The sequence below is a fragment of the Coptis chinensis genome, chromosome 5, assembly GCF_015680905.1.
Source record: "Coptis chinensis isolate HL-2020 chromosome 5, ASM1568090v1, whole genome shotgun sequence".
Classification (NCBI taxonomy): Eukaryota; Viridiplantae; Streptophyta; class Magnoliopsida; order Ranunculales; family Ranunculaceae; genus Coptis; species Coptis chinensis.
The window spans coordinates 33863739-33877153 of NC_141460.1; the positions used below are offsets into that span (position 1 = coordinate 33863739).

Here is a 13415-nt window from a genome sequence, read left to right on the forward strand (position 1 = left end):
TTATATTTTTTCTCTTACCTTTTAAGGAAAAATCGATGTCATCCATGTCCCAACCATTTGGGGACCTCTTTTTTTTTTTTTTTTTTTTTTTTTTTTTTTTTTTTTTATTTAAAACGCTTAGGAATTGCCACTTAAATGCTGGTGGGTGTAAACTTTAAGAGATAATTTAATGTTGGGCAGCCAAGGACTGCATAGATGCAACTCTTTTTACAGTAGTTGCTAGTAGGCCTTCCCTCTCAATTTCGCTAGCACTTACTTTTCTCATAGTCAAGTTTCAAAGTTCAAAACTTCAATCTAAGCGCTCCCACCGTCCGTTTAGCAGTATGATTAAGCTACCACGCCAAGAGGGTTGAAAATATCGTCAAAGGTGTGCTGCTGAGTTTTTATAGGTGGAGCCTTAACCTGAAACCGAAAAAAAACGACACTACCGTCTCTTCATTTATGCTTGTTGCCATGCGGCAGATTTAAGTCCTTTCCTTGGTTGATTTATGGATCAATCCACATTATTTTAGTTGTTAGGGTTTAGAGCCCAATTAATTACACAGTTGGACGAAGGCCCAAATTATCGACATTGTCTGGTAAGTTGGACCAAGAGGTTCTGAATTAGGTATTTAGGTGTGCAACTTGGGCGGACCTATTGGTATACATCAAATCAAAACTTTTAGTCCATGGTCTCATATAACACAGTGATATCTAGAAGCCCACCCATTAAAAATCCTAGGTAACTAGGCTTATTCGAAAAATTCATACATGGAATTGCTTATGGGACTATGGGAATAGTAAATATTAACTAAGAGTTTTACTTAAAACTTAGGTAAGAAGCATCTCTTCTTCGATTGCCCCTACTCAAATATTCTCAGAATGTGCAACTCTAATACCACTGTTGCAGAGATTTGCAAAGTATTTGTATGTGCGGCTGTCTACCACATTTGGTCTGAAAGGAAATCATGAAGATTTGAAGGTACCACACAACCATGGCATGTGGTCTGTAGTAGACTAATGAACGACATGAAGACTTACCTACAGGGTCTCTTGATCACTACCAAAGTTAATCATGCAGCAAGGTTCTTACTGGGTAGACTTGGTATAGAAGTTTTATACATGCAGCAAGTTCCTACCAGTTGCATCTGGGCTAAGCCTGCCCATGGCACAGTGAAACTAAATGTTGATGGCTCGTTGTCTGACACTAGAACTGGCTCTGGTGGAACCATTAGAGACTGTCATGGTTATGTATTGCTTGCTTTCACAGGTAGTGGAGGTATCAGGTCGGTGTTGTTTCAAGAACTGAAAGCTATATATGAAGGTTTTTTGGGTTGTAAACTGTTGCAGCAGGGAACAATCTTAGTGGCCTCAGACTGTAAAAGAGTGATTCAAATCATTATGAAGGAGGAAGCACCATGGAACTGTTGGAATTTGGTTCTCGTCATTCATTTTGTTGTTTGTAGGATGTCAAAGGTTGACTTTGTACGTACACGTTTACAGGGAATGTAATAAGGCCGCTAACTTCCTTGCAAGTCTAGAAACTAATGTAGCATATATGTAACAACTTTGTACCTCCCCTCCAAGCTCAATTGCTTAACTTTGTGGAGGAGGACAAAGCTGGTAATATTTGTGAGGGAGTAATATTCACATCCAATGAATATCACATATGTGTCTAGCATATACATACTACCAACCAACCTCGTATTCTCATCCTCAGAGCTCGCTTCATAGTGACTCGATTCAGACAAGCAACCTATTCAGCTCGCGCCTAGAGCGATGTCACCACCAATCGATCTCATGTACTCGTCATGCGAGCTCGCATCGAAGTGACTTGAGTCGAGTAAACGATCTTATATATAAGCAACCTCCATAGCGCTCAATCCTCTCATTACACAATGGCTCGTAACATATGTCTTTATTACAACCATCAAGACCAAGGCTTTAGGCACGCATCACAATAAATGTCCTTAACTCACCATCATGGCTCGCGAGTGACTTGAAAACTTGGATCTGACTTGACACAGGAGAGCAAGAGGCGTGGGCGCCTCGCCTAAATAAAGAGGATGAGGAACTATGTCTGACCTGATTGAAGTCTCCCCCAAACAGAGAGAATTTGATACGTAGGCAGTTCGTCCATGCGAACTCGGTCAAATTCAACCCATCAAACCCAATCTCTTTCTGTTTGCATACTATAGTAAGGTTAATCCAAATCAAACATTTACATTGGCGCCATCTGTAGTTTTATTTCTTGAGTTCACAAAAACCTTCAAACAAATCTCAAGCCCACGAAGCATGGAAAGCCTCTAGGACTAAATGAAGAGCATGGCCACCCAGATGGGAGCCATGAACGACAACATCAACCTCTTAAGACAGGAAAACGCCGCACTAAAAAATCAGGTGGCAGCCCAGAACCCAAACGGAGTCACCGCTGAGGATGACATAAACGAGGTGAACCAACAAATCAACGAGCTATCTGATAAAAGTCGTTTTACGTATTCTAACTATCTATGCGTAAACACAAATAATCAAATTACGTAAATACGTGTTTATATCAATATTCCTACTCTCAATAACGAAGTAATATATTAGAGTCAGGATTCGTTCCACTCTTAAACCCTCAAGACTTAAATTGAATTCAACTAATCAAACCCAAAAGGAACAATGGTGAGAGTAATGATTTGATGTGAATTTTCTATTCTACCATTCCCAACAATTGAATCTAAACAAGACATAATATAAAGATTTGAACTTTATTTGTTTAAACTCAATTTGAAACTACTCATGCAATAATTGAATTAAACTAATAATGACAAATAAGTAAATCTAAGGATTTAAGCTAATAAATAAATGAAAATGAAACTAGATTATGGAGAACTAATTAACTTTATTTATCTAATAGAACAATAAGAACAAGATATGATTGAATGAATAACAACTATTTTATTTATCTAATGAATGATATTCAATGATTTAAATAACTAAGCTAAAACAAAGAATGAAACTAATTAATGGAATGAAAACTAAGTAATTAACTAATCTAGATCTAACTTTTTCTAACCCTAAACTCCATTAACATTAGCTTCCTAACCTAACTGCCATTAACAAAGAGTCAAGCTTTTGTTTTTATACTTCCAGATCCAAAAATCGTGCATGGGCTTGGAGCCATGTTTTGGGCCGGAAAATCGGGCCCAAAACCCAATTTCTTTAGTCCAAAATGGGCTCTTCAGCTGCAGTTGGCTTCGACAGATGTTTCGTCCACTTCTGCTCCTCTGATTGGGCCAAGGCTTGGACAATTGGAAAGCTCTTTTCGAGCGGGGTCGCTTTGACATAAGCTACTCCCAATTAGATCCGAGTCCAAAGATACGGCCTTCGGAAGTTCTGCTGACTTGTGCACTCTTTCTGCCCGTGTTGACTTTTCAGCTTTTGACCGGGCTTTACAAAGGCTTTGTCTCCTTGAATCTTGGCCTTTATTCACAGAACTCCTTAGCAACCGACCTTTTCTCCTTTATCTCGCTAAAGTGGCACATTTCTCGCACATAATAGACTTTGAAGCCCGAAATGCATAAAAACACGTGAATCAAGATTAACTCTTAATTATTACTCACATAATTGGTCTAAAAGTATGATTGTTAAGGGGTTAAAACTACAGTTTTGGGCTCTTATCAAACTACCCCAAACAGCATTTTGCTTGTCCTCAAGCAAAGATGAGAAATTAGAATAAGTGACAAAAATGGAGTTCTATCTACTCGTTTATTTGAAAAGGCGATTGCATTGACCATATGCAACAAGGCCTTAAACCACTAGGAATTCCTTAGTGGACGAAGTTATAGCCTCGTGAGAGTTTTTCGATGAAGGTACTCACAAACTTCATCTATACTACAACGACTAAGAAATAAAACTATTGTTTCCTCATTCATGTCTCAACTATCTATACATCTCACTAGCAATTGAATACGTAATAATCATGTGAAACCTAAGCTAATATATGCATAATAATCAATCATCTACGAATAAACATATATACAATGAGTAATGCTATGAAATGCTTAGCAGTGTCCGTTTTGAAAACTTCGGAATAAGCGTCCCTTAAGTAGGTCCTCACATAAAAGTCAAGACAAAAATCACTCGATTTTTTCCGCTCAAGTTTTCGCTACTCCGGTGTGCAAGTGGGCACACTTTACCTTACAATCTCAATGACACACAAGGAAGCCGAGTCGATCAAACACAACTGCCACTTACTATCACACTAACCTATTCCTAATTGAGCTAGAGGTCTTTATTAGGTGTCATGGGATTAGGAGATGGTTTAAGAAGGAAGGAAATGGATATACAAAAGGACAAGTCCGAGATAATAGAGAGTCTTCATATTATATAACTTAGAGAAAACCTTGTTATTTTCTTTTTGCTTCTATACTTTGTTTCCATCATTAGCCATATTTTTCTTTTTCTTTTCTTTGGCTTTTGACTCCCTTTTATTCTATTTTTGGAGTTTTTATTTATTTCTATTTTTTTTTTTTCTTTTCTTTTCTTTTCTTTGGATGGAAACTTCTTTTTTTTTTAAAACAACTAACTAATTTTTGTTTACAGGTTTTTTTTCTTCTTCTTTCTTCACTCATTATATTCTCGGACTTATTCTAGATTGGGTAAGTTGAATTTTTTTTATTTTGTTTTGTTTTTGTAACAGGGTAAAGGAATTGTGGTTTATGGAAGGCTAAAGAAAGGCTCGAGGGGCTTACTAGCGGGAAAATAATTCATAGGTTTGAATTTTTGGCTATATCGATCCAAAGAGGGCCTAAATTCTCGCTTAGGATATGGCATAGTGATCAAGCAAGTGGGCGTGTGATTTTCTATCCGGATTTTACTTCTCCCTTGTGTCATTTCTCAAATATTTTGGCTCATATAAGGCTTTTTAGGCTATATTCTCACAGGATTTGTAGAATAAGTACTCTAGCCTAGATTTCAGAAACTTACTACTAACAATCATAGATACTCATGTAATATATTTATAGATAGATGCAAAGATTATTACCTACATATTAACCTAAGTTTCTAACAATTATTCTGATGCAAAAGCTACGTGAGACTTCTAGATTGTTAAGAGCATAGAGAAAGAAAACAATACCAATATTCCTAAGTGTATAGCATAAACTTATTTATTTATATTTTTGAAATTTTTAACTTGAAAACAAATGCATATTATACATATCTATATCCTAACAGATGCCTTAATTACACGTGATTTCTATGCCCCCAAACAAGAAGAATGCTTTGTCCTCAAAGCATTTAAATAAAGAGGGTAGAAAAATACCATGGAAATGCGTGAAATTCTGGAACATCTGCAAAACAAGGTTAGAATATACTAATATAGGAAATAAAAAAACTGACGCAACTCTATAAGAGTTCCACCCATTATGGGGTTAACGTAATTAAATTGCTTGGGACATAAGCGCACAAAGAATCAAACTAAAACTTACCTCCACTCCAAATAAGCGTTTACTCGTCATCCTCCTCTTCTATAAAGAAGTGAGGTTCCTTCAGATCCCCGCCATGCCATTATAATTTGCCAAGCTTGCCGCCATTTATCATCTACGGATCCTAACCTTTAAAGCCACTTGGTGGGATGGGGTGTAAGGTGCAACCGATGAGGTTGTATCCTCCACCCTTGCCAAGTCATTGCACGGAAAGATCGAATAATAGAATTGGTGGATCTCACAATGTCGACCCCAACCCGGTCCGTGAAATGGGCACAAAAATAGGGAAGAAACATAGTATAATACGGCAAACTAATATAGGCATAAGAAGATACTTATGCCTCATGCTATGGGCTCATGCTAAACTAGACATCAAAGTTCGGGAAGGTCATGGCACATACGCCCCGTGGCTAAAGCAAGGAAGACGGCGCAAGTGGCATCATTCACGTAAGAAAAATGTCATTCCCCTAAAATGTTTAACATGATCCAAAACATAACAGTTCCTATGTTCATGGACAGGCTACCGCGGCGGCGTTATATTCCCCTGGTCCTCGATATCTGAAAAAATGCCCCATACGACTCATGCAAAAACTCATAAGTGTAGACATACATATTATCTACCCAATAGCACCATGGGTCTTGTATTTCAGCGGGCATGGCAACTCCAAGAACAAATGCTAGCAAGAACCATAAGCGGTTCCCAGCCTACGTGTGTGATCACCTCGCGAAACCAAGCACCATAAGTAGTGCTTTGAAACAAATCTTTGAAAGACTGTTCCAGTATTATTATAGGAGATGTCATCTCGAACTACGCTCTAGAACAGCTGCAAAACAACCGGGCACAACTTGCGGAAAACTGGAATTTTTCTGGTCCACGGAAGTGGTAGAGCCGAAGTCGCTGCCTGTGTATTTGAATTCCAGTGTTTGAGCGAAGTCGCTGACGACTGACCTTGAAGCGGGCGCCTGAACAAAATTTCGACGACAAAAGTGTAGGGAGCTGAAGCCTCCTGCAGAAGGTGGCGGCGCCCGAGGTGTTGATTCGTGAAAAATGCTAATAAAACGTGGGAAACGTGGGAGTGAAAGGTGAGAAATGGAAGTTAGGTGTAGTGTGGGTTGTGAGTGTAGAATGAATGAAGTTTTTATAGGTTTTGCATTGTTAAAACGAATCGGTAAGTTGCCAAAAAGCTTTAAGGCAATTTCCGGAAACAATAGAATTTCCGAACCCGAAAAACAACTCATATTCTTGATTCTATAACAACCCTAATATCTTTTACACTGGATTTAGACTAGTAACTTCTAAACTCTCTTAGATTTCATCATACCACCACATCTAATCATAGGTATGCCAATTATGACAATATTCTCAACCTTCACTCCAAAACAAACTCTAAAATGGAGGATCTTCTACAAATCATGATAGAATAAATAATACCACCCCCAAACAATTCGAAGGTGGGATTAACAATAAAATCCATGCACAATTTGAAAAGAACAACATTATATTAAAATTGAAATTCAAAAACATTTAACTACCAAATTCAAAGTTAACTACGGAATTTAACAACGTAACATCCTATCTACTAAAAATAATAAAAGACAACATCAAAACAACAAACAAAGAGATTTCTAGCTACTCTTAAAGGGAGCGAGGTGGGGATAAGAATAGGAAGTTTAGTGATTAAGCATGGAAAAACCAAACACCCCACCCCCAAACAAATTTTTGAAAACAGGTTTGTAAAAATTTGTTTTAAAAACGGGTCTTTTAAAGTCGATTCTCTAGACTTAAAGTGATATATATGTATTTACATGCAGTTTCCCATATATCAATAATTAAAAAGTTGTGGGTCTTTCCACAAATAATTAACATGGAATGCACCATCAAACAGAATTAAGCACCAAGATTTCCTATGACGTAGCTTAGTGGAATGAGAGTAAAAAGCCTTATAGATCTAAAACCTAATCGAGCATCATGGTTTCTTCTTTGTCCTCCTACGAAGGGGATGCCAAGTAAATGAACGTGAGAAAATTGATGATTGTGGAAGATACGTAGGATGTGGATAATTTTGAGAAGGAAAAAATGAAAAAGTGTCAGGTGGCTTGTCCTTGGGTGTTACTTCTTCACTAGTTGGTTTTAGATAGTTATGAAGCATAGGAGAAACGCCAAGGTCAAGTACAAACTCAATGGTTCTTTGAAAAGGTAGAGGGCGAGGGACATGCGTGATGGAAGGTGAATGAGTGACATGAGGATGTGAGGTGGGTGAATGGTGTTCAACTAGTGTTCTTAGGTCTATATCATCAGAGGCCTTGAGATATGCAAGACATTCCTCAATAGGTGGGTAAGAAGAATCACTAGGATAGAGGGCGAAAAATTCTTCTTCCGTCATGGCATCAAGAAATGAATGGATGTCAATAGGAGAGAACTCGCGAGGCGGCAAAGAAGGGTTGCAAAAGAGTCGAAGGAAATCCTCCTTGATGTTATCTACGTCTAGGGAGTAGAAATTGTGATCCTTGTCTTCTTCCATAAGAGGGTATCTACTAGTGTGGGGACTAAAGTGTCGGCCGCGACTAATGTGAGGTACAAAACTCTCAATGGACTTCACTTCCCTTCTTCTAGAGGCAAACCTAGTTGTCCCCGTGTTTGTCTAAACATGTTAACTTCTACGTAAAGATTTCCAAAAGTAAGAGTCATTGAGCCATCCCGACAATTAATTTGGGCATTGGCGGTTGCCAAGAAAGGGCGCCCTAAGATGATGGGAATGGAATCATGAGCAACTTCGTGTCAAGAATAACAAAGTCGGCGAGGATAGTAAAAATCCTGAACTTTAACGAGAATATTTTCAACTACACCCTTAGGATACTTAATAGAACGATCGGCTAACCTGCAAAGTCATTTTGGTTGGTTGAAGTTTTGTTAGACCTAGTTGTTTATATAAATAAAAAGGGAGTAAGTTAACACTGCGCCCCGTGTCTAATAAAGCAGTTGTTATGAAGGTATCACCTAAGGTGCATTATCTGATAGGGATCGACCGGGTCCTTGTACTTAACAATTCCGTTATGTTCGGATAAAGAGGATATTGTTCAGATTAAGAATGCTTCGTGGGGTATGTTGGTTTTCCTCTTCTTGGTGCACAACTCTTTTAGAAACTTAGCGTGTCCAGGTAGACTTTTTTATAGCTTCTAGAAAAGGTAGGTTTATAGTCAAATTTTTAAACACTTCCCTAATCTCATCAAAATTCTCGTCCTTTTTTAAACACAACTAGTCTTTGGGGATATGGTGCTTTATCGCTATTTTTAGCGAAGGGATAAAAGTTTTATTAGTCTTTGCTTTATCTCTAGCCGTTTTCCAACTAGGTGTCCATCTTGGAACCTCTACAGGTGTAGGGTCTTCACTTTCTATTATTGGGTCTTGTAATGTTTTCCCTTTTTGGTTGTGGTTTAACCGGTACTTCTACGGTTGTAGGGTCTTTAGTTTCTATTATAGTATTTGGTATGGCATCATTTTTAGTTTTATGGGTAATCTTTAGGCATAGTCACTTGGCTATCAACTACTCTCGCCCGAACGAGCGGTAGTGACTGCCCAGGGTCCCCTTGGTTTATATTACCATTATAGTAAATACTGTTTATTTCAAAGGCGGTGTTTGTTGACTTAGGATTAGGCACTGCTTGACTTGGAAACACGCCGGTTTGGTTATTATTTTGGTTAGAAGACATGTCAATAACCTTTTGGCACAAAGACTGCATCATTTGCATCATTTGTTTCATCATATTAGAGTTTTGATCATGCCGATCTTTCATCAAGTCGAGTTTTTGTTGCATAATTTGATTTTGTTTCTCCAACAAGGTCACTACTACTTTGTCTATAGATGGTTGTATTGGAATTAAAGATTGTTGGCGTTCATGTCTTGATGTTGATAGTTCGGGTTATGGGTACTAAACCTCTATTCCGGTCACCTAAGTTCCCTTGTCCTTGATGTTGAGTTAACCTGGTTGAAGTGTGGTGGTTGTGGTGGTGTTTGTGCATAGACAAGAGGACAATAGAAGTCGGAATGCTCAAGACTACAACAGACATTACAACGAAGTAGAGTTAATGTTCATGACTGGAGTGGGTTGTTGTTGAACAGAGATGGCATCTACCTTTTTTTAGTGAGGGCATCGATAAGAGTTTTAAGCTTCGGGATCATGTTTAACCTCAAGAGAAGAAGGAGAGGAGCGGGAGGAATCGTTTCCTCCCCCAATTGTTGTTCTTCTTAGATTGATCTTCTAAGAATTTATAAGCCTCCAAGGCTCCTTTACTAAGAAAGCTACCCCCTACCATGATATCTAGAACCTCCTTATGATAATGTGAAAGCCCTTGAAGAAAGAACGAACAAAGCGTGTCTTTCGCAAGATTATGATGATGGGCATTCAATGAGAAGATCGATTGAAACGATTCCAGGCCTCTCGAAAAGGATTCATGAGGATTACGGGTGAAGAAATGAATCTTGTGAAGCATTTCATCTGTTTTTAGTGGTGGGTAAAATTGTTCCATGAACAATTGAACAAGTTGAGCCCATGAGTCCACGAGAGTTTGACGTTTGGGCAGCTTAACCAAGACGCCGCTTTGTTGGCTAGGGTGAAAGGAAACACCCTAAGTTTAACTTGATCCGACTTACGCTAGGATGATGGAATGTAGTGAGAACTTGGTCTATCCTACGATGTGTTGGTAAAGGCTTCTCATGGTCTAAACCATGAAAACCGGGTAACAAGTTAAATATATTAGTGGGGATTGAAAATCCCCACTAGGGTCTACCAAGAAAGAACGATGCACGACTTAGGGCCATCGTTTAGGGCTTTATAAAAATCAGAGAGAGGAGTCTCTTGTTCTTTAGCCATTGATGCAAGTGTAGTGTGTGTGAAATTCTAGATAGGCATGTTGTATTTATTTCTATGAAAAACAAGCCCGATTATACTAGAATTAAAACTTCTCGACGTAAGAGGCGAGGAGTGGAAGAAGGACACTGAATGCTTTCCTTGTTTTACGAATAGCGTCTTGTATCGCGATTTGATTTTAAGTGTATTTAACTTTAAGGAAATAACTTTATAACTTTAAGGAATATAAATTTGAATTTTTCTTGTAGGGCGAAAATGGGCGCGAGTTGGGCGCAGTTCACGATGAATTTTCCTTGGCGCGCTTCAGTTTGGGCGCGGGTCGCGCTCCAGGGTTTTCAAGTTTTAGGCCTTTTATCGTACTCCAAAAAATCTGAAATTTTTACAGTAATTTTCTAAGACGTCTATCAAGTAGCGTGTAAAATTTCAGATCAATCGGAGCTGTGAAAGTCCCTCTACAGCCCTTCAAAGTTTGCGAAACGGTTTTCGGACACAATACAAACAACCGAATGGTTAACCCATCAAAAAAAATCCAAAAATTGCCAAATTTTTACTGGAGACTCCTGACAGATCCTACTTGTTCCTGTAAAAAATTTAGAGCAATTGGAGTTCTACAACCTCTCCTTATTGGCTGGTGTTTCAGATATTAAGTGTTTGCAACACTGCAGAAACACACTGGAAACACTCTACTATTTAGGAGGTCAAAACAAATCAAAAACTCATTAAAGTTTTACTACAAACTCCTTAGTTAGGATAGATACTCCTGTAAAAATTATAGAATTTTTAGAACTCCCTAAGTAACCTTACTCGTCTGTTTTTCAAGAACATACGGTGTGAAAACTGAAATGCAGCACTGTAAAGATCGTATTTTTTTTCACAAGGTAAAACAACTTTGAAAAATCTGAAAATATTCCAGTAAATCAACAACACATTAAATAATATGTATGAAAATTTTCAGAATTTTCGAAAATTTAGAAATACCTTCACCGCAGTGTTTTTCTCTGTGAATCCGCAGCCCCTATGCCCGAAACAATTGAACAAAGCCCGAAAATTCAAGAAACAAGAATGAAAAATTAAAAGGGTGGGTGGGTAGAGAATGGGGGATTGCCCCTTGGATTCAAGCAATTGAATTCTTGTCATGAACGAGATTAAGATGGCAGCGGCGCCATTTGATAAATGTAAAAATAGTAGAATCCTAAATATTAATGCTACAAGAACACTAATACGAAATCCTACCGTTCTTACGTTTAAATCAATTCTTCTTACTCTCAAAACATATTCATGCAATATAATGAGTAAGGATTTCCCCGGCAGCGGCGCCATTTGATAAAAGTCATTTTACGTATTCTAACTATCTATGCGTAAACACAAATAATCAAATTACGTAAATACGTGTTTATATCAATATTCCTACTCTCAATAACGAAGTAATATATTAGAGTCAGGATTCGTTCCACTCTTAAACCCTCAAGACTTAAATTGAATTCAACTAATCAAACCCAAAAGGAACAATGGTGAGAGTAATGATTTGATGTGAATTTTCTATTCTACCATTCCCAACAATTGAATCTAAACAAGACATAATATAAAGATTTGAACTTTATTTGTTTAAACTCAATTTGAAACTACTCATGCAATAATTGAATTAAACTAATAATGACAAATAAGTAAATCTAAGGATTTAAGCTAATAAATAAATGAAAATGAAACTAGATTATGGAGAACTAATTAACTTTATTTATCTAATAGAACAATAAGAACAAGATATGATTGAATGAATAACAACTATTTTATTTATCTAATGAATGATATTCAATGATTTAAATAACTAAGCTAAAAACAAAGAATGAAACTAATTAATGGAATGAAAACTAAGTAATTAACTAATCTAGATCTAACTTTTTCTAACCCTAAACTCCATTAACATTAGCTTCCTAACCTAACTGCCATTAACAAAGAGTCAAGCTTTTGTTTTATACTTCCGGATCCAAAAATCGTGCATGGGCTTGGAGCCATGTTTTGGGCGGAAAATCGGGCCCAAAACCCAATTTCTCTAGTCCAAAATGGGCTCTTCAGCTGCAGTTGGCTTCGACAGATGTTTCGTCCACTTCTGCTCCTCTGATTGGGCCAAGGCTTGGACCATTGGAAAGCTTTTTTCGAGTCGGTCGTTTTGACATAAGCTACTCCCAATTCCGAGATCTGAGTCCAAAGATACGGCCTTCGGAAGTTCTGCTGACTTGTGCACTCTTTCTGCCCGTGTTGACTTTTCAGCTTTTGACCGGGCTTTACAAAGGCTTTGTCTCCTTGAATCTTGGCCTTTATTCACAGAACTCCTTAGCAACCGACCTTTTCTCCTTTATCTCGCTAAAGTGGCACATTTCTGCACATAATAGACTTTGAAGCCTGAAATGCATAAAAACACGTAATCAGTATTAACTCTTAATTATTACTCACATAATTGGTCTAAAAGTATGATTGTTAAGGGGTTAAAACTACAGTTTTGGGCTCTTATCACTATCCTAACGAATTGACCAGAGTACTGTGAAGAAGGACGCCACTTAGATCATCTAGAAGATGCTAAAAACTTATCGGACATCCCCATTCACAACGGAGGTACTCAATAAACCCTCCCCTCATGATTTCATCCAGTCGCGCTTTGCGATATATGATGGCCATACGTGTCCCGGTCAACACAGAGCTCACTACATCTAGAGACTTACACTCTATAGTGCACAGGAGTTCGACCACCTGCAAGCCTGAAGGACGGAACTCTTGATTGGTTTTATTCATTGGAACCGAACTCCATTGATAGCTTCGAGAAACTGACCGATCAGTTCGCTAACCATTACGTCCACAATAGACGTAAGAAAACCGACCTCGACTCACTCTTCCTGCTATCCTAGAAAAGCGACGAGTCAATCCGCTCCTTCTTAGAACGATTCAAGACCGAGTTGTTGTCTATGGACAGCGACCTCAAGGAGTCCTTTGCAACCTTAGCATTCACCAAGGTGATCCAGAAAAACACCTGGCTATACAGGTCACTAATGAAGGAGCCTCCTGAAAAATTGGAAGACATGTACACTCGCGTGTACAAGT

At 38.1% G+C, this 13415-nt stretch overlaps 1 protein-coding gene across 1 annotated transcript in view; it reads left to right on the forward strand.

Annotated features, from left to right (window-relative positions):
- The first annotated feature begins 1008 nt into the window (after positions 1-1008).
- LOC147497357 (uncharacterized) overlaps positions 1009-13415 on the forward strand; it is a 38752-nt gene continuing 26345 nt past the window's right edge. Inside the window, exon 1 of the mRNA XM_086562853.1 lies at positions 1009-1258. Within this exon, the coding sequence (XP_086418979.1) occupies positions 1009-1258 (250 nt within the window). The remainder of the gene's footprint in view (positions 1259-13415) is intronic.